General features: G+C 46.1%; 1 protein-coding gene across 17 annotated transcripts in view; it reads left to right on the top strand.

Annotated features, from left to right (window-relative positions):
• Positions 1-24,464, top strand: part of UBR4 (ubiquitin protein ligase E3 component n-recognin 4) — a 1,862,787-nt gene that overhangs the window by 1,796,199 nt on the left and 42,124 nt on the right. For all 17 annotated transcript variants that reach the window (XM_069240131.1, XM_069240143.1, XM_069240141.1 and 14 more), the window contains 2 exons: positions 7,380-7,505; positions 8,268-8,462. In XM_069240131.1, coding sequence (XP_069096232.1) covers positions 7,380-7,505; positions 8,268-8,462 — 321 coding nt within the window. The remainder of the gene's footprint in view (positions 1-7,379; positions 7,506-8,267; positions 8,463-24,464) is intronic.

Raw genomic sequence — 24,464 nt, 5'->3', positions numbered from 1 at the left:
ACCAGTGCCCCTCGGGTGTTCACGAAAGTGATGGCGGTGGTTGCAGCTCATCTGCGCAGGTTGGTGGTTTGAGTCTTTCCCTACCTCGATGTTGGCTGTTGAAGGCAGACTCACCCCAGAAAGTCATCTCCCACCTTCAGACTACGGCGAGCCTCCTGGGGTTCACTATAAACGTGCTTCCCATGCCACTGGATTCAAGCTAGCCTGGCTGATGAGGGGTGAAACCCCGAAACCGGTCCCAGGATGCTTGTTTCCAGCCAGGGAGGACCTGGCCTAGCAGTTCGGGCTGGACTGTTCCCATGGGGAACAGGGTCAAGACTGATTTGCATATGGCTGGGTCCAAACTGGAATGGCATGGGCAGCAAAAAAACGATGGATTTAGGCCCAGATCACTGTACTGGGGGTGAATGTTTGACAATGTTCAGCATTCCGTCCATCACTTGTTGTTTTTTGCTTTGTCGCCCTAAGTGGGAAGGGTATGCCCAGACGTGGGTCCCGTGCTTCCCATGCCACTGGATTCAAGCTAGCCTGGCTGATGAGGGGTGAAACCCCGAAACCGGTCCCAGGATGCTTGTTTCCAGTCCAGGGAGGACCTGGCCTAGCAGTTCGGGCTGGACTGTTCCCATGGGGAACAGGGTCAAGACTGATTTGCATATGGCTGGGTCCAAACTGGAATGGCATGGGCAGCAAAAAAATGATGGATTTAGGCCCAGATCACTGTACTGGGGGTGAATGTTTGACAATGTTCAGCATTCCGTCCATCACTTGTTGTTTTTTGCTTTGTCGCCCTAAGTGGGAAGGGTATGCCCAGACGTGGGTCCCGTGCTTCCCATGCCACTGGATTCAAGCTAGCCTGGCTGATGAGGGGTGAAACCCCGAAACCGGTCCCAGGATGCTTGTTTCCAGTCCAGGGAGGACCTGGCCTAGCAGTTCGGGCTGGACTGTTCCCATGGGGAACAGGGTCAAGACTGATTTGCATATGGCTGGGTCCAAACTGGAATGGCATGGGCAGCAAAAAAACGATGGATTTAGGCCCAGATCACTGTACTGGGGGTGAATGTTTGACAATGTTCAGCATTCCGTCCATCACTTGTTGTTTTTTGCTTTGTCGCCCTAAGTGGGAAGGGTATGCCCAGACGTGGGTCCCGTGCTTCCCATGCCACTGGATTCAAGCTAGCCTGGCTGATGAGGGGTGAAACCCCGAAACCGGTCCCAGGATGCTTGTTTCCAGTCCAGGGAGGACCTGGCCTAGCAGTTCGGGCTGGACTGTTCCCATGGGGAACAGGGTCAAGACTGATTTGCATATGGCTGGGTCCAAACTGGAATGGCATGGGCAGCAAAAAAACGATGGATTTAGGCCCAGATCACTGTACTGGGGGTGAATGTTTGACAATGTTCAGCATTCCGTCCATCACTTGTTGTTTTTCACTATAAACGTGCCAGATTCACACCTGACTCCCTCTCAGATGTTCCCTTTCATCAGAGCTGTTCTGGACCCAGTGCAGTTTCAGGCGTTTCCTCCCGAAAAGCGAGTCCAGGATATTCAGGCTATGATTCCGATCTTTCAGCCTCGGCTTTCAGTGAGAATGACTCTGAGGCTGCTAGGCCTCATGGCCTCCTGCATCCTGCTGCTGATACATGCCAGATGGCATATGCAGGCTCTGTGCGGGACTTGAAGCTTCAGTGGGCGCAGCATCAGGGAATTCTCTCCGGAGGAGACTGCGAACGATCTGCAGTGGTGGCTTTCGAATCGACATTGGTTCAATGGCAGATCCCTCTCCCTTCCTCAACCAGATCTATCCATAGTGACGGACACATGGGAGAAGTGGAGATCAGAGGCCTCTGGTCTCTGGCGGAGTCTGGACTCTAGATTAGTCTTTTGGAGTGCTGGGTGATCAGGCTTGCATTGAAAGCATTTCTTCCCTCTCTAAAAGGGGAAAGTGGTGCAAGTGTTCATGGACAACACTGCTGCCATGTGGTACTTCAACAAACAGGGCAGAGTAGGGTCCTTGACCCTTTGTCAGGCGGCACCCTGGTGGTTCAATATCTGGTGGGATCTCTTAACTCCAGAGCAGACAAACTCAGCCGTTGATGTATAGCCGATCATGAATGGCATCTCCATCCGGAGGTGGTGCAAGGTCTCTTTCGGCAATGGGGAGAGCCGTTTAGATCTTTTTGCCTCCACAGAGAACGCGCAAAAGTCAGCTGTTTTGCATGTTGGAGTTTCCAAGGCTGCACTCGCTCTGTGACAATTTTCACCTCGAGTGGACCTCCGGCTGCCTTTCCCCCTATACCACTTCTGTCCAGAGTTCTCAAGAAGATCAAGAATGCCCGGGCCCAAGTAATCTTGGTGTCTCCAGACTGGGCACGGAGAGTATGTTATCCAGAGTTACTGAGCATGGCCACCGATCCTCCCCTCAGACTGCCCCTTCAGGAGAATTTTCTGCCACAGCAACAGGGGACGGTTCTCCACCTGAACCTGTCCAATCTCTGCCTTCATGAGTGGAGATTGAGTGGTGGCAGTTGATGGCTTTTGACCTTCCATCCGAAGTCTGTGATGTAATCTTGGCAGCAAGGCATCCCTCCACCAAAACGGTATGCATCTGTTGTTGGCATAAATTTGTGGCATGGTGTATGAACAAATCTGTTGATCCCCATTCCTCACCTCTTTCTGAGGTTCTTTTGTTCCTTCTTTCTTTGGCCCAGCAGGGCTCTGGTTTGGGCACCCTTAAAGGCTATTTATCAGCTGTCTCCGCCTTTTTTAGGTTGCCTGATCAGCCTTCACTCTAAGTCTCCTGTTAGTAGAGTTCTTAAGGGTCTCACCCATTTGTTTCCTCCCACTCCGTTTTTCATACCTCAGTGGGACCTCAGTCTTGTCCTTACTTACTTAACGTGTGCTCCCTTTGAGCCTATGCACAATTGTCCCTTACAGCTCCTTACTTTCAAAACTGTTTTTCTTGTTGCCATCACTTCTGCTCGCAGAGTGAGCGAGCTTCAGGCTGTATCTTCTAAGTCCCCATTTTTGTCTGTGCACCCTGACAAAGTGGTGTTAAGCACTAAAGCTTCATTCCTTCCCAAAGTCGTTACACCTTTTCATGTAGGCCAGTCCATCACTTTGCCTCCTTTTTATGCACCTCCACATCCTTCTCATGGGGAGGAGAGACTTCATCGCCTGGATCCAAAAAGAGCGTTGGCGTTCTATCTCATTCGTAATAAAGATTTCCGGGTGGACGATCTACTGAATGTTGGATACGTGGCTGCAAAGAAAGGGAAGGCGGTGCAAAAACGTACCATCTCGCGATGGATCCTTCTTTGCATCAAGTTGTGCTACGCTTTGGCAAAGAAGCAACCCTGTAAGGGCTTGCACAATCATTCCACCAGAGCAACTGCTGCTTCCACAGCGTTTGCACGCATATTTGTTGTCCTGGATATCTGCCAGGTAGCAAAGTGGGCATCCTTGCACACGTTTACTAAACATTACTGCCTGGACAAGTCAGTTCTGTAGGGACGGCTACTTAGTTTTTTTAGTTTTGCAGGACTTTCTCGTATGATCTTGTTTCGCAGCCGACCTCCGAGTATGGCATTGCTTGGATATCTATTCTAAGGTAAGGAATCTGCAACTAGAAGTCTCTATCAGATGTACAAGTTACTTACCTTCGGTAACAATGTATCTGGTAGAAACATTTTTTTGTTGCAGATTCTTTACCGACACACCCATCCTCTCCGCTTGCGAACGGTTTTCTAAGTACAGTGTTTCCCCATTCACGGCCTTACGTCTGGCGCACCAATTTGTGTTCTTTGCGGCTCTGCGCTTTGACGTGGAAAGTCGTGGAAAGAAACTGACCTCACTGCACTGAGGTGACGTCAATGTACCACTCCCGACGTCATCACAGCAACTACGATGCTAGCAACGCCCGTGGAGTCGACCGACGCCACCTAACAACGCACTGGGGTATTGCTCAAACAAAAATCTCCGGATCCAGTTTGATGCCTGGTGGAAAATTCTATGGTAAGGTTTTTGCAAGTAGAATGTGTCTACCAGATATATCGTTACCAAAGGTAAGTAACTTGTACTTCACACTCTTTGGTGTACCTCAAATAGATACATCACGTCTGATCAGAAAGCAGTTGAAATGTCAATCTTTCACAAAGTATAGTCCAAGTAACTGTTTAGTAACACCCTATCTGCAAGGGATCAGCTTTCCTAGTGCACATCCAGAGTAGAAACAAAGAAAGGACTATTTAAGTCATGAATTGCATCATTTGACAGTCTCCCACCCCAGCCATATCTACACGCACCACAATGGATGTGCTACTTCCGGATTGGAAGGACCCAGTCAGTCTGCCTGGCACCCTACATGTCGGATGCCCCACGACTTCATCTGCACAGTTCTGCAAGGATCCTCTCTGAGCCTGACTCTTCAATGCATACTGATCCCGACAGCCAGCATAATGTTCTCTCACACCATCAACATTTTCTCCTACGTCGAAGACATGCAACACATTTTCTTCCTCACGGTCAAGACATCCAGTACCTGGATCAAGTTCAGTGTTTGCATGACTCAAATTTCCCACTGGATAAAGACCAAACTTCTAAAGCTGAACAGACACCAGACCAAAATTGTGATATTTTGGAAGAGTACATCATCATGGGACTCACCCTAGTGGCCACCAGAGCTAGGACCGATACCCATCCCCACCACCCACGCCAAGAACATCAGGATCTTCATTGACTGCAAACTCAACATGACTGTCCAAGTCAGGGCCGTCATAACCTCATGCTTCCATATCATGAAGATGCTGAGGAAGATTTTCAAATAGTGCTGAGTCTGCACCCCGACAACCTTCACGCACGCCCTGGTCACAAGCAAGCTGATCTGTGGGTTCACCCTCTATACAGGGATCACAAAAAAACTAATCTGAAGTCACAGACTATTCAGGACTCGGCATCCGGAATCACTCAACCTCCCAGGCTGCATTCGCATAACACCACAACTGAAGGAGCTCCAGTGGCACAAGCCCAATTCACACTCCTCATCCACATTTTCAGGGCACTACATACTACTAGCCCAGCATACTCAACAATGAAATCTTCTTTCACAAATCTTCCAAACACCTTCGCTCGTCCAGACTCCTCCTTGCAAAAATCCCACTGATACAAAAAAAAAATATCCAGTGGTTAAGCCTTTTCCTACATCGATTCTAAAGTGTGGAACAACCTGCCACTACACAGAGGAAGCATACTCCACACCTCTTGAATTCCACAATAATCTAAAGACCTGGCTTTTTGAGAAGTTCCACTAAGCCCTAAATGTGGCTAAACTTGCTCAGCACCAGGATACCCTCCCAGGTGACAGTGCACTCTACAAATCTGCATAATAAAACACAGCAGCAAGTGATTTTTTGCCCTAATGTTATACGCACCCCGCTCTTTTATTTATCAATTGTGGATCACTTGGCTGCAGCAGAAATATAGATGCCTTCCAGCCTGAGAGCAGCCACTCTTTGGGGTTTTAAAAGAATCTTTTATAATCTTTTGGAACAATTTGGTCTAGCTGGGCTAAGAGTTTTCACATGAATAGCATGTTGCATCCTGTCCTGGATGGGCTTTCAGTTTTCATATAACTTGAAATCCCAATATAAATTATTAACTTTAATAAGAGCACAGTATGACAGACTATGCTGGATGGGTTTTCTGCTGCCAGATGTACCCTCTGATCCTGGGATTACATTCCCACCTTTGAGACCAGGACCATGCCTTCCCCTCCCGCACCCCCCACCCCCACCCCTTCTTCTCCCTCTAACCTCGCTGGTCCTTTTGTTTTTCTCTCTTTGGTGGCACCAAGGTAGGACGGGGTGCCAGCTGTTACTAACTCCTGACCCTTTTGAATCCTCTTCCTTGGGTATCCAGTGGGCCTTCGGGTGATGAGCGAAATAATTCAAGGACCTTTCTGTAGAGGTAGCCTGTTTGGGCTGGCTGTGACTGGGCCAGAATCTCTGCTTCTTCACGCTCCACTTTCCTTGGCAGTACCCCCTACCTGCCACTTTACCATGGGTAGACTCCATACTATACAGCTCCTCTGAAGTCCCATACCATTCTATAATTTAATTCTGGCGCTGTTGGGTAAGCTCCATATAACACAAAGATACCCTCTAACACATTATCTGCAGGTTTACTTAGGATACTGCTGGTCCTAAAGATGGTAATTACCTGCATGAACTTCTGCATCTTTTCTTAGTGTGCTACACCCATAATGACACTCAATGCACTGTGCGCCCACCATGTTCTCAAACCTCACACGCCTTATCAGTATGTCATACCCTTCTAGCCACACTTGAGCATGCACTTGTAAGGGCAGAGATGAACCCAGTGGAAATGGGAGCGCTTCACATTCTCGACTCTGGCATGAAGCATTAAATAAAAAACAGAAGAGTGCTTTAGGCCTTGGAAAGGGCCAAAATAAATAGCAATTTTAAAATAATATAATTGTGGGTAGGTGGGTTGATTGGTTTTGGTCCCTGTTGGTTGGTTTGTGTTTTTTAGCTGGTTGTTTGTTCATTTGCATGTATTTATCTGTCAAATGAGTGCTGCAGCCCATGTGTGTATGCTGCAGAAGATGGTAGTTTCAATGGTGTATGGCTGCCAGTGTCAATCCCAGACAATGGAGCCTGGCCTTGCACATTACATGCCCCCCACCCCCCTTAAAACTAGTTGTGGTAGGGGTAGCTAGCCAGATCACTTTGTGTATCCAAACTGTATCCCTGCATCCGTGCACCCCAGCTTTCCTCAGTTTCCTGTGTTGTGGTATTACCCACAGCAATTAGAGCCCTGGAGGCACTCAACTGCACATCCCTGCCTGAACCAGGCCAATCTGGTATTTGGGTTTCCACCAGGGCTGGAAATTCAAAGAAAACTGGCCAGCAACAGAAAGAACATGCCCCTTCAAGTTAATTTGAGCATTTCAGTTTTAAGTAGCAGACCCCTAAAGGCATAACGCCTTGTCCATAATGTGACTATAAGCATTGGCTCCCTCAGCCAGTACGTTGTTAAACACTGCATCTCAGGAATAGGTTTGTTCTCCATCTTAATATAGAAGCCAACAAGCTCAAGGAGTAGAACCTCTGCTGGTTGCCATTCCCTCCCCAAGGGAAAGTGTTAAAATAAATGATAATGTACTATGCTCTTTGATGATTTAAAGGTCTTCTGGAGAAGTGGTATAGTATAAAGTTGAATATTCAATAAAAATATTCCATGTTTTTTTCAACCACATCGTCCTGAGAAGGGTCTTCAGATCTAGAATGTAGTTACTATATCATTGCTATGCAGACGTTGCCCATGGTGAACCTGATTTCAATATGTTCATGTTTGGTCCTCACAGACTCGCACGCGGCCGGGAAGAATGGGATAGTGCAGCCTTGCAGAATGCTAACACCAAATGCAATGGGCTCCTGCCGGTCTGGGGGCCTCATGTTCCAGAATCTGCTTTTGCCACTTGTTTGGCAAGGTGAGTAAGAAGTCTGGTAGATGCTTTACTCCCTGTACACAAGTAGGAGGAGGATGTTGTGCCCCATTTGAAACAGCCAGGCCATCTTCTGGTCTGCATTTTCTGTTATTGGTATCTGAGGTATTTTATTTTTTATTTATTTTGTTTCCTACAAATTCATGAGTTCTTGGTAGAGTATGGTTTCCTTAGTAACATTAAATGTTTATTTTGTCCTTTTCCTTGTATTTAGAATTTTATCGATGTCCCTAAGCTCATTGAGGGCTTTGTTGGTCACAACAGAGGAGGCTTAATGTGTATTTATGTTTTTGGCAGCATAGCAAATACTCATTCAGTGGTACTATACTTTTGATTTCAAAAGAAATACTTAACCAAAGATACCACACCAAATACAAAGTATGCATTGAGTAGGGAAATGATTGTAAATTCTTCTGTTATTGGCCTTATTTGGTTCCAGCCTATGGTTCTTTTCTCTTAATCTAGTGGTCATACTGTAACAGTTTTGGATTAGCTCCTAATTTCTCATTGGATTGGCACACATGTAACTAATTATCAATCTAGTATATCATGTACTCGGCTGAGGTGGTGTGTCAAGTAAGCTGAATGGTTAGACGTAGTCCCCTGGTGGTAGGTGCCCATTGGCGGCCTCACAGTAACAATCATGATTGTCAAATACCTTTTAAAGCATTGTTATAACAAAGGGTATGTAGGGAGCAAATAGCTGATAATTATTGCCATTAAATGTCTGATTTATTTCTCTGCCAGGCACAACACCTACCTTCAGGAGTGCACAGGACAGCGGGAACCCACGTACCAGCTCAACGTGCATGACATGAAGCTGCTCTTCTTGCGTTTCGCAATGGAACAGTCGTTTAGTGCGGACACTGGTGGCGGCGGAAGAGAGAGCAACATCCACCTCATCCCATACATCATTCACACTGTGCTTTATGTCCTTAACACGTCAGTATCTGATTCTTCAATTAATGTTCCCTGGTCTTTCTCACAAGTACATGCCCGAGCTGCTTGTTAAGTTCCAAGGAGGTCAATGTTTGTAAACACCTCCATCTGAATGTGTGATCTCTCCAGACCTTTCCCAATACTTCTCATCCTTATTAGGCCTCTCTGTTGATCCTCATCAGACCTCTTCTATTGACTGCATGCCCCCATCAGGCCTCTGTCCTAGCGTTCCCATTAATACCCTCATTGGTTATGTTCCCATCCAAGCCCACTTGTCTGTTTCATTATTAAACCTTACCCTGTAACTGCATCCTCAGACGTCCCTATTGGACGATGTGTTTTCCATACCCCGCTCTAACTGACATTATATCATAATCACTGGTCTGATCGCGTTGTTACCTTTGACCATGGAATTCATTTTACAATTTCCTCTGATGCATTATACTTGGACTCTATCTTTGGGCCATTCAGTATCAAACGGTTCTCTCTGACTCTACAAATCATCAGAATGTAGTTGAATGTTTATGAACAGGTGTTCCCTATGGCCATGCTTCATAAATATACATTACCTTTGAATGAATGTCATTAGACCTCTCACGCTGTGTGCCCTCATACCGTTGTGGATTATGGTTACCTCTCATGCATGTCTTTCTGACTTCATGACTACCTCTGAAGGATTCCAGCTGACTGTATCTATTTCAGGAAAGATGTCCTGCTCATTGTTTGTCCATGTCTGTGGTGTGTCCTCTCACCTTATTAATTTTCTTCCTTCAGGAGATCGCCATTGATAATTATTGCACTGACTAATCCAGTTCTCTTTTGTCAGGTTCTCTAAAAAGGATCCTGGACCAGTGATAAATCGTTGTAACTTTTAGAAATCTACCTTCACTCTACGTTTTTAAAGTGTCTGTTTTTTTCAGCAAATAGTTTTACCTCTCGTTAGAATGCATTCACTATTTGTAAATTGTTTTGCCTGTGCCAAAAAAAAGCTGAAAAAGATCTGTATGACCTCTACATTGAGTGCCTGCCAGATTCATAATGGCCAAACAAGTATCCCCATTGTCTGAGGTTTTGTTGTAGGAAGAGGCAGTCTGTTCTCTCCTGTGCTCTCCTGAATGAACCACAGGAAGCAGACAGACTATGCTTAGAATGAGCTTCTGAAAATTGTGGGGAGCAAAGCAATGTGCACCCCCCTTCTCTCTATCTGGGATGTCGCAAACCTGAGGCCCCCAGACTGAGATCCAGAAAAGAGGTCTTCACATGATTGGTTATGTTTTTGCTCAGTGTTGAGGAGGATATCAAAGTATAGCACAGTAGCTGCCTATTGATTTTTGAGAAGCCATTCAACAGTGGAAAAAAACAAAATAGTGGAGCTGACTTTCGACACTGTAGCATCATTTGACTTTGAGACATGCTCCATTATATCATTCACAATTCTGGGAAAGCAAGCTAAGTCAAGGAGTATCCCAGACAAATCAGACTTGGAATTCTCAGAAAAATGAGGGAAGTGATGCCTTTCAGACACACTGTCCCCAGTTCCATCAACTTCTCAGCATTCATTTACAAGAGATTCTCCAGTGCTGGGCATAATTGCACCTCCAGTATTTCTTTTGGTTCATCCACTGCCAGCTTTACCACTTTCAGGTGCACCTGTGGCTCTGGTGACTACTCCCCTAGACTTACGCCTATGCCACCTATGCAGAATTGGACCTCTTAGAACTTACATGCAAGGGTGCCATCATTCTTGGCATCACCATTCTAGGAGGAAGTTGCATACTCCAGTGTTTTATATGCCCTATACAACCACATCCTCCTCTTCAACTATATCTGTGGGTGTTCGATGTTATGCACCTAATTTGACATATTCTCCACCTTCCAGAACATCACCTGTTGATTTTAACGTGTTCCAATATGTTTTCATGAAGTATGTTGAAATTGCCCATTCCACTGCCTATTTCATAAACTATGATCTCAATCATGTGTGAAATGCTTTATCACAGAATTACGTCTAGATAGATGTTGCCGTTAGTTCCTTGTGTCTTAAAAACAACAGTGGAAATAATTATGACACCTCCTACAGCAAAAGAGGCAAAATTGTGTCTGTAGAAAAAATAGACCACTGGCTCTAGATTCTATTTTTATTTTTTTATTTTATTTTTAGAACCAGTATTTCTCAGCTGCCAAAAATAAAATCATCCACCATGTTTCCTGCTTCTACAGTTGACAGATAAAGAAAGCAAGAAGCAGGATTGTCAGGAAGAGCTGTTTTGTAAAACCTACCCAATGAGGGCTTGATTGTCTCCAACCTGGTGATTAGTGTGTCTGCAATTCTACAGGCCTGACCACTCATGGATATTGCCAAGACCTGACCAATATATCCTTGGGCAGGTTAATTGGCTACAGAGATAACAAATTTTAAGTCTTCCATTCTCTATTAAAACACTGTTGGGCACCAGTGCTTATTTTGTAAAAGAATGAGTCCTAGTTCACAAAGTTCTGCTCAGACGCCCACATCTGGTGCTGCCAGGCTCTGAATGCAGAGTTCTTCAGTCTACCTCATACCTCTTTAATCCACTACCAGACATACAGTGCCTCTTTATTTCTTGCTTTTAGGTTACTGCTTTCTCCATTTGTGACTGGGTTGCCATCTTTCTCTTCCATTTTCTTTACTATGAGTTTGTTTTTCTCTCTTTTGCTCTCTGTCAGTGTCTGTTGAGCAAAAATAAGTGCTAATGACCCCATCGGCTTGATTTTAGCACTGTTTGGCGCAATGCTGAGGAAATGCAGTTCATTAAATCAAATGCTAACAGACTGGGCGAGCAGGGGACTTTGAAAAGGGGGAGGCCTAGGTGAAGCTTCTGATGGAAATTTCTGATAAAAACATCTAAGCACAGATTCCTCACAAAGCCATGTCAACAATATCTTATCGAGACATGCATGTGGACTTTAATTTTTATCTCTATGCGCCAGTCATTGGGAATCCGAAGCTACCCCTTTTCTTTTGACCTGTTTACTAAATCAATTTTGAGCCCTTTTCTTTCAATTTGTTTTCTATTGTGCAAGGGAATATCCCCCAACAAAACAGGGTTGAAGCCATGTGGCAATGTAACACACAGATGTCGGTTTCTGATCCCCACTTGGTTTTCTGTGGTGCCTTTGGTCGTCACAAGACTCCTGTTTGTAGCGTCTGATCAGATGCACTCCAAAGCCATCTGGGAGCTGAACGCGAAGTTGTTTGTCAACTGCACCGAAACATCTCATGTCAGTTAAAATCACAGGATGATCCCGGGCCTGTTACCAAAGCCTTTCTACAACAGGTTGTTGTTGAAGTCCATAAAGAGGAAGGCCATGTCGCTCTAACTACCTAGAGAAGATGCGGTGCATCATCAAGCTTTCAGAGTTCTTCTGCAGAATCTGTTCCTTACCCCACCCTATGCTAACCTGAGTTTTTGAGCCTGGGGCAACTCCACAGAAGATCTTTAAGTTCCACAAGGTGATGCTTTGCTTATTCGCAATGTCCGCTCTTGCTGTTTCGCCTTCAGGCACCATGGAATTGAGAGGACATCCAACTGGGCTTTCACTGGCGAGGGCTCCCTTAGTGTTCGTTGGGCCATCTGGATCTGTGATCAGATCCATAGCGACTTCGGTGCTGGATCCATTTCCTGTGCCTCGCTTTACGCCCAAGCTCAATACACTGATACAAACTTCACTGACAACAGCAGCCAGTTCATAGTGCTGTCTAACTCCGAGACGGCATCTTGCCTGGGCTGTGCTCAACTTGTTTATTCATTACAATCCAGGCAGTCCCTCTGACTCTATTACTGTTCCTCTGCCACATCCTGTTGTCCACTCAAGAAGTTAAGACAATCGTCCTAACTGAACTCCTTCGGCCCGGCCAACTTGTTCTCTTCCAGGGGATCCTCATCAATAGTCATAAACATTGAATATTCCCGCCCTTGTGCGGGGACCCCGGAGCATATATAAAATACACACATATTAACATGTGTAAAAAACAGCAATGCAGGCTATAATGTTAAAAACAGGCTAAAATGCTTTATTTCTATGAAGTTTTTTTTTTTATTTTTTTTTTATTTTGTATTATAAAGCTATCAGTTTTGCTGACTAAAGCCTATACAACCAGGCTCTCAGCAGTAGGGTGTTGACTTATAAAGTCAGTGTCCCTGGGGGCAAAATGATGGCGATGGGCAATTTGTCGGTTGACTGGGGGGCCCGTACAGGGCTTGGCCAGGTCTCTGAAATTGTGTCACTAAGAGCATTGTTAAATGGAAGGAGAGGCTGAGAAGGATAAGTTACTTACCTGTAAATCCTAGTTCTCTTCCAGGGGTATCCTCATCAAAGTCATAAACATTGAATATTCCCGCCCTTGTGCGGGGACCCCGGAGCATATATAAAATACACACATATTAACATGTGTAAAAAACAGCAATGCAGGCTATAATGTTAAAAACAGGCTAAAATGCTTTATTTCTATGAAGTTTTTTTTTTTTTTATTTTTTTATTTTGTATTATAAAGCTACAATAGAGAATAAATATCTACCTAAGCCCCTCAAACTTGGCTTAGGGAAGTAAGCAGCAGCAAACTCTAGAGAAAAAGAGAAAAAACTGCATTGAAAAACAATGAAGCATTCTTAGCCAATAGGCTGCATGCAGGTTAACACAGGAGAACCATAAAAACTTTGGCACCGTGCCTTTAAGACCCTGAGCACCTCCAGTATCCCACCATGCCTCAGGGGTGAAGGAAAGGTGACAGTTGGTTCACAGTTAGGTCAGTTCTTTTTTCCGGCTTCTTCTGAGAGGATCCTGGAGCATTGAGCTCTCAGTTTTTCTGAGTTTTTCTCAGAAATATTCTTTAAAAAAGCGTTTTTTTCATTTTTCACTCGACAAATAATATCTTTGTCTGAGCTAGGAAGGTTTTTTCTGACAGAAAAATGCCTTCTCTTTTTGTCAAATGCCCTGCTTGTGGGAAGAAGAAGGCCCAGTCAGATCCCCACTCTCTGTGCATAGTGTGCCTGCCTCAGAGTCACTGCCCTGACACTTGTAAGTACTGCAAGAACATGTCTAGGAGGTCTCTGAAAGACAGAGAGAAGATCCGACTTCATGGGCTTCAGGAGAGGAAAAGAACATCGTCTTCCTCACTTCCCAGACAGCCAGAAGGCCATTCTCAGGAGAGAATGGCCCGGTCGACGTCGACAGGTAGGAAAGTGCCTGTTTGTTCACCGTCGACGTCGTCGCTACCACCGCCACACCGGCATAGATCGCCGTCGACGGCGACACACCCGACGTCGAAGGGAACGGCGTCGAGGGAACATCAAAGCAGGGGCAGGTCTCCGTCGACGGCAACCCGCCGATCGACGTCGAGCCATCGCCGGCGTGCCCGGTCGCCGCCAAAGGCTGTGCGCCCCCCGACGTCAGGACACACGACGTCGAGATCACCACGACGGCACGAGAAACATCCGCCGTCGACCTCCCATCGCTCCACGTCGAGGCACACGACGGCGAGCAGGTCGAGGTCCAAGGAGCGTCGTTCGACGTCAAGACACTCAACGTCGAGGCAGGACCAACCGGCTGGGCGCCCTTCGACGTCGAAACAGCCATCGACGTCGACTCAGGTTTTACCTGTCCCACAGGGAGCAGAACATCGCCCAACGCCAGACAAGGCACCATCTCCAGTGGTCTCCATACCGAGCGACTCTTCTCGGTCAAGAGCGGCATCATCTGGGCATGTCTCGCCCATCAATCTATCTCCGAGATGGCTGGAGAGCCTCAACAGACCAGCGGCCTCCCCAGATTCGCAGTATTTGCGAATGTATTCACCTACTGCCTCCCTGCCAAGAACGCCATCACCGACAGCCAGGGCAGAATGGGCTCGTTCAGCTCCTCGCCAACCGACCGCGAGGCCTAGACGCTCTGCTACAGCGTCTCGCAGCAGATCTCGCTCTCAACGGAGATCCAGGTCGCGGTCAAGGAGAAGATCACCCTCTTGGTCTTCATCAGGTTCTTCTGTCGGGCGTTACTCACACACCCTTACAGATTCACCACCTGCAAGAGTCTCACCGGTGGATGATATTACCACATTCAACGAGGTGTTGCTAAGAGGGGCGCAGAAACTCAACATAGAGGTTCCAGAACCATCTACCTCCTCATCGATCATCTTTGAGACTCTACAACAGAGATCAGCGTCGAAAAAGTTGCTGCCTCTAGTGCCTGGCTTGCTGCAGCCAACCATGGACACTTTTCTGGCCCCAGCATCGCTTAAGTCTGCCCCGGCTAGGATTCTTAAGAAATACAAGGCTCCAGAACAAGACCCTTTATTCCTTAGAAAGGATCCGCCACCGGACTCGGTGATCATAGCTGCCGCCCGTAAGACCCACTCGGTGGCATCTTCATCCACGGTACCCCCGGATAAAGAGAGCAGGCATCTAGACTCTCTAGGGAGGAAGATATGCGGGACGGCGGCTTCAGCAATGAAGGTCTCCAGTGCGTCTGCGCTCCTGGGCAGGTACGATCGTTCTCTGTGGGATTCCCTCAGTAGATTTACAGAAAAATTGCCCAGAGAAGACAGACAAGATTTCCAGGAGATACTACAAGAAGGATGCCTGGTATCCAACCAGGTTATCAGCGCGGCAGCGGATGGGGCGGATTTGGCTGCTCATGGGTACGCACATGGTATCTGTGCGAGGAGATCTTCCTGGCTGAGGCTCACTGGCTTGAAACAGGAAGCACAACAACGCATCCTGAATCTCCCATTTGCCGGGAACTCTCTATTCGGTGCCCATGCAGACGAAGAGATGGCCCGCATGAAGACAGAGGTGGATACCTTGAAGGCGGTGGGCCTCGAAAGAAAGAAAGATTTCAGGAGGAGGTACAGGCCGTATGATAGGCGCCCTTTCCAGCAGAGGGTTCAAACCCCTCATTGGGCGCAAAGGTCACAGCAGCGACAGGGACGACCTTTTTTTCAACGAAGAAACACAAGGGAGCGAGGGTCAAGCAGACCTCAACAATCCACTCCGAAAGCACCCACCAAGCAATGAAATCTCGCTTCCCTCGACACTGTACACCACTCCGGTGGGGGGAAGTATTACGGCTTATCTTCACGAGTGGCACTCTATCACAAGAGACAAATGGGTGCTCAATATTGTCGAACATGGCTATTCTCTTCTTTTCAAACAGCCTCCACCACACTTGCCACCAACCAAAGACAATCCATCTCATCTCAGCTTGCTACGCAAGGAGGCTCTCGCCCTCCTAAGAAAGAATGCCATAGAAAAGGTTCCACCTGCACGAAGAGGACAGGGGGTCTACTCCCGTTACTTTCTAGTGGCAAAGAAGGGTCGAGAGGGCGTTTTCAGGCCAATCCTGGATCTACGGCTGCTGAACAAATACATAAGGAAGCAGAAGTTCAGAATGCTAGCGCTTCACCAGATTTTCCCTCAACTGCATCAGGGAGACTGGATGTGCTCCATCGACCTGCAGGATGCGTATTTTCACATCCCAATAGCTCCAAAACATCGAAAATTCCTGCGCTTCCGAGTAGCGTTACAGCATTACCAGTTCAGGGTTCTACCCTTTGGCCTGAAATCTGCCCCAAGAGTTTTTTCGAAATGTATGGCAGTGGTGGCGGCACATCTCCGAAGACAAAGGATATACATATATCCATACAAAGACGACTGGCTACTAAAGGCTTCTTCTCCGGAGCAGGCGAGAAGCCATCGGGACATTGTACTAGGAGTTTGCAAAGCTCTAGGTCTTCAGGTCAATTACCAGAAGTCAACCTTGACTCCAACGCAGAATCTTCACTACCTAGGAGCTATCATAAACACAGAACTACAAAAAGTGTATCCTTCGGAGGAACGACTATCCTCAATAAACAAGAAGTGCCAGGACCTGTTGAGAGCCAGCGCACCTACGGCACGTCAGGTGACATCACTACTGGGCTCTATGGCATCGTGCATTTTTATTGTCCCAAATGCCAGACTCCACATGAGACCCCTCCAAGAGGCATTGGAGACCAACTGGAGCCAGAGAACAGGTCGCTGGGAGGACACGGTGCGGCTACCGGAGGTAGCACTTCAGTCATTGAGATGGTGGATGCACAGACCTCACCTGTCAGTGGGTGCTCCGTTTCACCAAGTGCTTCCATCCGACACCCTAGTAACGGATGCATCTCTTCAGGGATGGCGGGCTCATCTGGGTCCTTTTCAAGCACAGGGTCTGTGGTCAGACAAGGAAAAGCAGTACCACATCAATCTGCTAGAACTCAGAGCGGTCCATCTCGCTCTCAAGTCCTTCATACCGCTAATTCAGGGGAAAACTCTCTTGATACAGACGGACAATACAACCACGATGTATTACTTGAACAAACGGGGGAACGAGGTCCCTACCCCTATCGCGAGAGTCCCAAGCGATATGGCATTGGCTCCTGGCCAGAGGAATGTCAATTACAGCAGTTCACCTGCCAGGTCAGCAGAATGTGGAAGCAGACTTTCTAAGCAGACACCTGGAGGACGTTCACGATTGGGTCCTGCACGGCGAAGTCGCAGAATACATCTTCGCGCAATGGGGTCGGCCTCAACTGGACCTCTTTGCAGACGAAGTAAACAAGAAATGCCCAGACTTCGCATCCAGGTTCTACCGTCCGGGATCTCAAGGGAATGCCCTGTTGATCGACTGGTCAGGGACATTTCTTTACGCTTTTCCGCCGATTCCCCTCATTCCGGCAGTGATCAGCAAACTTTACAGATCCAGGACCAGAATGATTCTTATAGCGCCGCAATGGCCCCGACAGTTCTGGTACACGGATCTCCTCAACCTGTCGGAAGAACCTCACAGGAGGCTGCCGTGCAGACCGGATCTTCTGAGCAGAATGGAGGGCAGGATTCTACATCCCAACCTACCCTCTCTGAGCTTAACAGCATGGCTCCTGAATTCCTGCAGTATGGGCACCTAGGACTCTCGCAGGAGTGCATGAGCATCTTGAAAGAGTCCAAATGACCTTCCACGCAGCGTTCCTTCGCAGGAGAGATTCTACATATGGTGCTGTCAGAAAGGTCATAATCCCATACGGGCGCAGGAGGATGTCATACTGTCCTATTTGCTTCATCTAGCAAAGTCCGGTCTGCAGGTATCATCTATTAAGGTACATTTGTCTGCTATTACTGCCTATCGCAAATCGCCTTCTCAGGAATCCTTCTTTACAAAACCTGTAGTCAAGGATTTCTTAGAAGGTTTGAAGAAAGTTTTTCCGCCAATTCGGAGGCCTTCTCCTCCATGGGAACTGAACATAGTCCTGGCAAAACTTATGGGCCTACCTTTCGAGCCTATCCATAAGGCCTCTTTACAACACCTTACGTGGAAGACGGCTTTTCTAGTGGCCATTACTTCAGCGAGGAGGGTCAGTGAAATCCAGGCCTTGTCTGCAAAAGAACCGTACACGGTTTTTCATGACAATAGAGTGGTTCTGCGAACTCACCCATCTTTCCTTCCGAAGGTGGTGTCAGAATTCCATATTAATCAGACCATAACTTTACCGACGTTCTTTCCCAATCCGGAGACTCCGGCAGAGAAAGCATTGCACTCATTAGACTTGAAAAGAGTGCTGAAATTTTATCTGGACAAGACAAAATCGATTAGACACTCTAACCGCTTGTTTGTAAACTATGGTCATTTAAGGACAGGAGAGGCAGCTTCTAAGCGAACAATATCAAGATGGATAGTTTCTTGCATTGTTAATACTTACCAGCTAGCTAATAGACAATTGCTAGCGCGGCCTAGAGCGCATTCCACAAGGGGTAAAGCGGCTACTGCTGCTCTCCTTAACAATGTTCCGATATCTGAGATTTGTAAAGCTGCTACATGGAAGTCTGTCCATACGTTTACAAGACATTATTGTTTAGACTCAGATGCAAGAGCGGATGCCCAAGTGGGGCAGGCCTCTCTAAGAAATCTATTTGCGTAAGACATATCTATTCCTGCACTTCTATCCGACAGTCCGCTGGGTTTAGGGATGGGCTTGCTAATCTATTCAATGTTTATGACTATTGATGAGGATCCCCTGGAAGAGAAGGATAAGTTACTTACCTGTAAATCCTAGTTCTCTTCCAGGGGTATCCTCATCAAAGTCATAAACAACCCACCCTCCTCCCCGGACGCACGTCTCCTAGAAGTGCAGGACAGACTGTGTTTTGAATCAGTTATACAAATTGTCACCGTAAAAAGAACTGACCTAACTGTGAACCAACTGTCACCTTTCCTTCACCCCTGAGGCATGGTGGGATACTGGAGGTGCTCAGGGTCTTAAAGGCCCGGTGCCAAAGTTTTTATGGTTCTCCTGTGTTAACCTGCATGCAGCCTATTGGCTAAGAATGCTTCATTGTTTTTCAATGCAGTTTTTTCTCTTTTTCTCTAGAGTTTGCTGCTGCTTACTTCCCTAAGCCTAGTTTGAGGGGCTTGGGTAGATATTTATTCTCTATTGTAGCTTTATAATACAAAATAAAAAAAAAATAAAAAAAAAACTTCATAGAAATAAAGCATTTTAGCCTGTTTTTAACATTATAGCCTGCATTGCTGTTTTTTACACATGTTAATATGTGTGTATTTTATATATGCTCCGGGGTCCCCGCACAAGGGCGGGAATATTCAATGTTTATGACTTTGATGAGGATACCCCTGGAAGAGAACTAGGATTTACAGGTAAGTAACTTATCCTTCTCAGCCTCTCCTTCCATTTAACAATGCTCTTAGTGACACAATTTCAGAGACCTGGCCAAGCCCTGTACGGGCCCCCCAGTCAACCGACAAATTGCCCATCGCCATCATTTTGCCCCCAGGGACACTGACTTTATAAGTCAACACCCTACTGCTGAGAGCCTGGTTGTATAGGCTTTAGTCAGCAAAACTGATAGTTAGTTGAAATGGATTGATACATTGGAACACAGAGTAGTCTCGTCCACCACCCTTGCCTTGAGTTTCTTGAACGCCACAAGTCAGCTGGGGTACTACAGCTATGCCTTGTGGGATTCAGTGGCACAGATCCTTCCAGTTGTTCCTGAGGAAACTATATAATAAAGAACCCGCTAGCGAAATTGTTTACGTTGAATAAATCTTAAAATTATTACTGTCCCACTTCGAATTCTGAAAAATTGTGTTTGATGGCATGTGTGGCTGTAGATTTGCATGCACTGCATACTTCTGCTATCTAGTGTTGGGTTTGGATGTGTATAAGTTGTTTTTCTTCGCAGAAGCTGTTGGAATCACAAGGTCAAGTGACCCCTCTTGTCAGTGATAGTGTGCTTGGGCATTGGCTCCATTGTTAGATGTTTTCTTTCCGCCATCGGGTTCGGATGTGTTCAGTGCTCCGGTTCAAGACCGTTTCGAGCTCCCTTCGGACCAATCTAAGTTTCCATATTCGTCTGTATTGTTTTCATTTGCATTATATTCACATACATCGAAAACAGGAAGAAAAACCCACCTCCTCAGTTAGATACGTTTCGCTACCAGCCTTTGGGCTTTGCCCGGTTGGGCTTCCTTTATTTTCACAGTTCAGTACACAGAAACAATGTGCCATTGATTGAATGGACAGCTTTTCAATGTTGTCTGCGCTGCCACGCTAAATACCCACACACTGACCTCCACTGGGTTTCCAACATCTGCTTATCCTCCTGACCATGACTATGAAAGTTGTGAGGACTGTCGATCATTTTGATCGAAGAAGACGCTGTGTGATCGTAGAAAAGAAATGCAGTGCAAGGAGTTGGAAGAGATGTGGGACATCTTCGGTATCCAAGACCTTAAACCGCATGAAGTGGTACATGGGGCTTTCGTAGCAGAGGAGGAGGAGGCCTTCTCCATTCCAGATTCCGAATTGGACTCTGAGGCGGCGATCAGTGTACATACAGGAAATTACATTGGCGCAGCCCACAGTGAATACAGAGGCCCCTGTCTTACCCATCAAAAAACATTCGGCACGGACAGAACATAAGGCTGCTGGGCCACCACTGCCGTCATACCATGGTAGGCACTGAATAAGCACAAGGGATACCCAGCCCTCCGGCTCAGCGCAAAGGCTAAGCCTGAAGCTCCCGCCAATCCTCCGAATCGAACGGTTCCAGCACTGAGCCAACCATCAATGTCTGGTTCGAACATCTGCACCAACCATTTCGGCACCAAAACACAAGGCTTCTTTGGACTCCAATGTTTCAACACCTGCTTCAAAATTGACTGTTTCGGCACCAGAGCCTATTTTACAGACTATGACGGAGAAACTCATTCCGAAACAAAAGACAGTACATATCCATCCTAATACTGGTCTGATCATATCAAAATCAACAAAGCTGACACCAACTTAATGTAAACGTCAGCCTTCATTTGAGGAGGGAATTAAACTTCCAACACCCCCAAGAAAAAGAAAAAGGACATGGCAACTAGTCTAATTTCTCCACCTTTACCAACCTCTCCTCCATCTTCTTCACCACACCACTCACAATCAGATATAGAAGGTATAATTGGGGGAAATCCACAAGGATCTCCACAGTCCTATATAGAAGATCAGGGAGGGGGTGATGATGCACAACAGCCACAATTAGATCCTTGGGACACATATGGCGTTGACCCACCAGGTGATACAGACTCAGAAGTATATCCAGCTAAACCATCTCCACCAGTTGACACCACATCTTTGAACAAATGAGTAGCTAGGACAGCTGCATATCATCAGGTCCCCTTACTCAAAGAACCTACAGAAGACGATTTTTTTATTTGAAACATCTTCCTTCACCAGTAAGGCTCATCAGTACCTGCCTATGTTGAAAGGTTTGACCCAGCATGTGGGCAACAATTTTAAAGAACCCCGTTCATACTAGAATAATTACACCAACAGTTGATAAAAAAAAAAATATAAGGAAGATCCTTCTGATCCTGCTTATATGAGGTCATATTCTACCGGACTCCCTGGTAGTATCAAATATTTGTAAACAAGCTAATTCACAAACCTCCACAGATGCTTCTCCCCCAGATAAGGAATCTAAACTGATTGATGCATCAGGCAAAAGGGTGGGAGTTCAAGCAGCCAACCATTGGAGAATTGTTAACACCCAATGGCTGTTTGCAAGATATGATAGAGCACACTGGGATGAAATGGAAGACCTTATTCAACATCTCCCAGAGGAATTTAGTGGGGGGGGGGGGGGAGACAACAACTTGTGCAGGAGGGCAAGTTAATCTCAAATAATTCTATTAGATGTGCTCTTGATGCACCACATATAGTTGCTACGATTATAAACATCATCATACTACTATGCAGACATGCCTGGATGCATATATCAGGTTTTAAATCTGAAGAGCAGCAAACACTCACTCTTAAATGCCCCATTTGATCAAGAGCATATTTTTTTGGGCCCAGAAGTAGACCAAACACTAGTAATGTTTTTTTTTTTTTTAAGGACTCTGACATCTCAAAATCAATTGGGGCTCTTCAAACTCCCAAAAATCATGGTTCCTTTCGCAGGCCTACATTCAAGCAGGGCAATAAACAACCAGCATTAGACCCCCCCTCCTGCCTCTTTTAGGCAACAGCATTCAGCATCCTCTTCTAGAGGTTTTAAATAGGCACCTATAAGGATAACAACTCAAAAGGTCAAGGAAGAGTTGCCTCCACTTGTGCCGCCCCCTCTACAACAAAACACTGACTCTTCTCATTCCCCTGGATCACACAAGACCTTTTGGGAGACGCCTACAACAGTTCTTTCCCAACTGGCAAAACATAACAGATCAGTGGGTGTTCGATATTATCCAACATGTTAATTGCCTGAAGCTCATCAATACACCTCCAAACATACCACCCCGAAATCACAAACTCTGTAGAACACTTACCATTGTTAAACCAGGAAGTACAGGCTCTCCTTCAGGAAAGAGCAATAAAGCTAGTACCTATTCATCAAAGAGGAAGAGGAGTATATTCACTATACTTCCTTATTCCCAAAAAGGATGGTTCACTCCGACCAGTTCTAGATCGGACTATTAAATCAGTACATCCTGTCAGAGCACTTTCATATTGGCACCCTCCAAGATGTGATACCTCTGTTACAGCAAGACGTCTTTATGTCTGCACTACATCTAAAGGATGCATATTTTCACATCCCAATACATCCAGCACACAGAAAATACCTCAGATTCTTCATACAAGGAAGGCATTATCAGTTCAAGGTACTCTTTTTTGGAGTAACAGCTTCTCCCCTTGCCTTCACAAAATGCCTCGTGGTAGTCACAGCAAATCTACGCAGGCAAAGTATTCATGTCTTCCCGTATGTGGATGATTGGCCCATCAAGTCCTATTTACTCCAGCAGTGTCCACAACATACACAGACAACGCTTCATCTCCTACACCATTTAGGATTTACCATCAGCATACAGAAATCCCACCTCCAACCATCTCAGATACAGCCATACCTAGGAGCTCTTCAAAACACTCAGTGTTAGCATACCCAAATGTACTCAGGATTAAAAATATAACAACCCTGCCGCAACAGTAATGGTAGTAAATACAGTTCAGAAAATTCTAGGCATGATGACATTTTGCATTGCAATAGTGCCACATGTATGGCTACACATGCATCTGCTGCAGGAGTGCCTAGTCAGTGGTCTCAAGCACAGGGTCAACTTACAAGATCTAGTGTTGGTAGGCAGCCACGCTCACTACTCTCTGCAATGGTGGAACTTTCAAAAGCTGACAAAGGGGGGAGGCTGTATCTAGACCCTGTTCCCCAGATCACTCACAGCGGACGCATCCCTACCAGGTTCAGGTGTCCATCTACACAACCTCCCAATACAAGAATTGTGAAAAACCAAACACCAAGCCCTACACATCAATTGCTTGGAACTCCAAGCCATTCACCTATCACTCAAAGCTTTTCACGTTCATCTGTAAGGCAAGATTGTATTGGTCCAAATAGACAACACAACAGCCATGTTTTATTTGCACAAACAAGAGGGGGATCAGTAGATTGTCTGACTATCTCAGACAGTTTGGCATTGGGTATTTTGGCATCACATTCACTTGTTAGCGGAAGACCTCCTGGGGACGAACAATTATTTTGCTGACCTGCACACAGGATGCGGCAACAAGTCCAAAAATGGGAACACCACTCAAAAGTCCTTCAAACATATTTCCATTGGTGGGGGTTTCCAGGCAGCAGTGGACAACTCTAAATGGCCAAACTTTGCCTCCAGGATCCCACACCCAATGCTTTAGGGATGAGTTGGTCAGGGATGTTTGCCTACACTTTTCCACCTCTCCCTCTTATTCCATTTGTGATGTGGAAGTTCAGGCATACATCTCTCATTCTCATTTTACTAGCTCCCACTTGTGCATGCCAACCATGGTTCACAACACTACTCAAGCTCTCAGTAGTTGCTCATTATAAGCTTTCCCCTACACCAGGACATTCTTACACAGAACCATGGAGAAATCAGGCACCCAAATCCCAAAGGACTCAATCTTGCAATTTGGCTTGTTAGGTCATATAGTTTGTATACTTAAAAATTCCTCCAAAATGCATGACCATTTTTAAAGCAGCATGCAAACCCACAACTAGAGCATGTTATGCGGCTAAATGGAAAAGGTTTGTATTTTATTGCCAAAGCAAACAAATTGATTTATTTTATGCAACTATTCAAAATAGTTTGCTATTTACAAACGTGTTGGTTAGCGTACTCTTTAAAAGGGTGATTCCAACTAGGGTCCCTCCAGCACCAATATGGAACCTTAACATTGTAGTTACTAGACTTATGGGACCACAATTTGAGCCTTTGCAAAACTGTCCATTCAATTTTCTATCTTGGAAAGTTGCATTTTTGGTATCAGTAAGTGAGCTTCAGGCATTAACCCCTACGGTGCCTTGGACGAGGTGGTCTCACCCAAGCACATGGTTCCCGTGTACCTGGAACGAGACCACCTCATCCTGCACCGGGCCCCCGGGGGAAGCACCCATT

This window comes from Pleurodeles waltl, chromosome 6, assembly GCF_031143425.1.
Source record: "Pleurodeles waltl isolate 20211129_DDA chromosome 6, aPleWal1.hap1.20221129, whole genome shotgun sequence".
In the NCBI taxonomy this organism is placed as follows: Eukaryota; Metazoa; Chordata; class Amphibia; order Caudata; family Salamandridae; genus Pleurodeles; species Pleurodeles waltl.
Note: the sequence above shows the minus strand (reverse complement) of the source record. Positions and strands in the feature narration are given on the sequence as shown.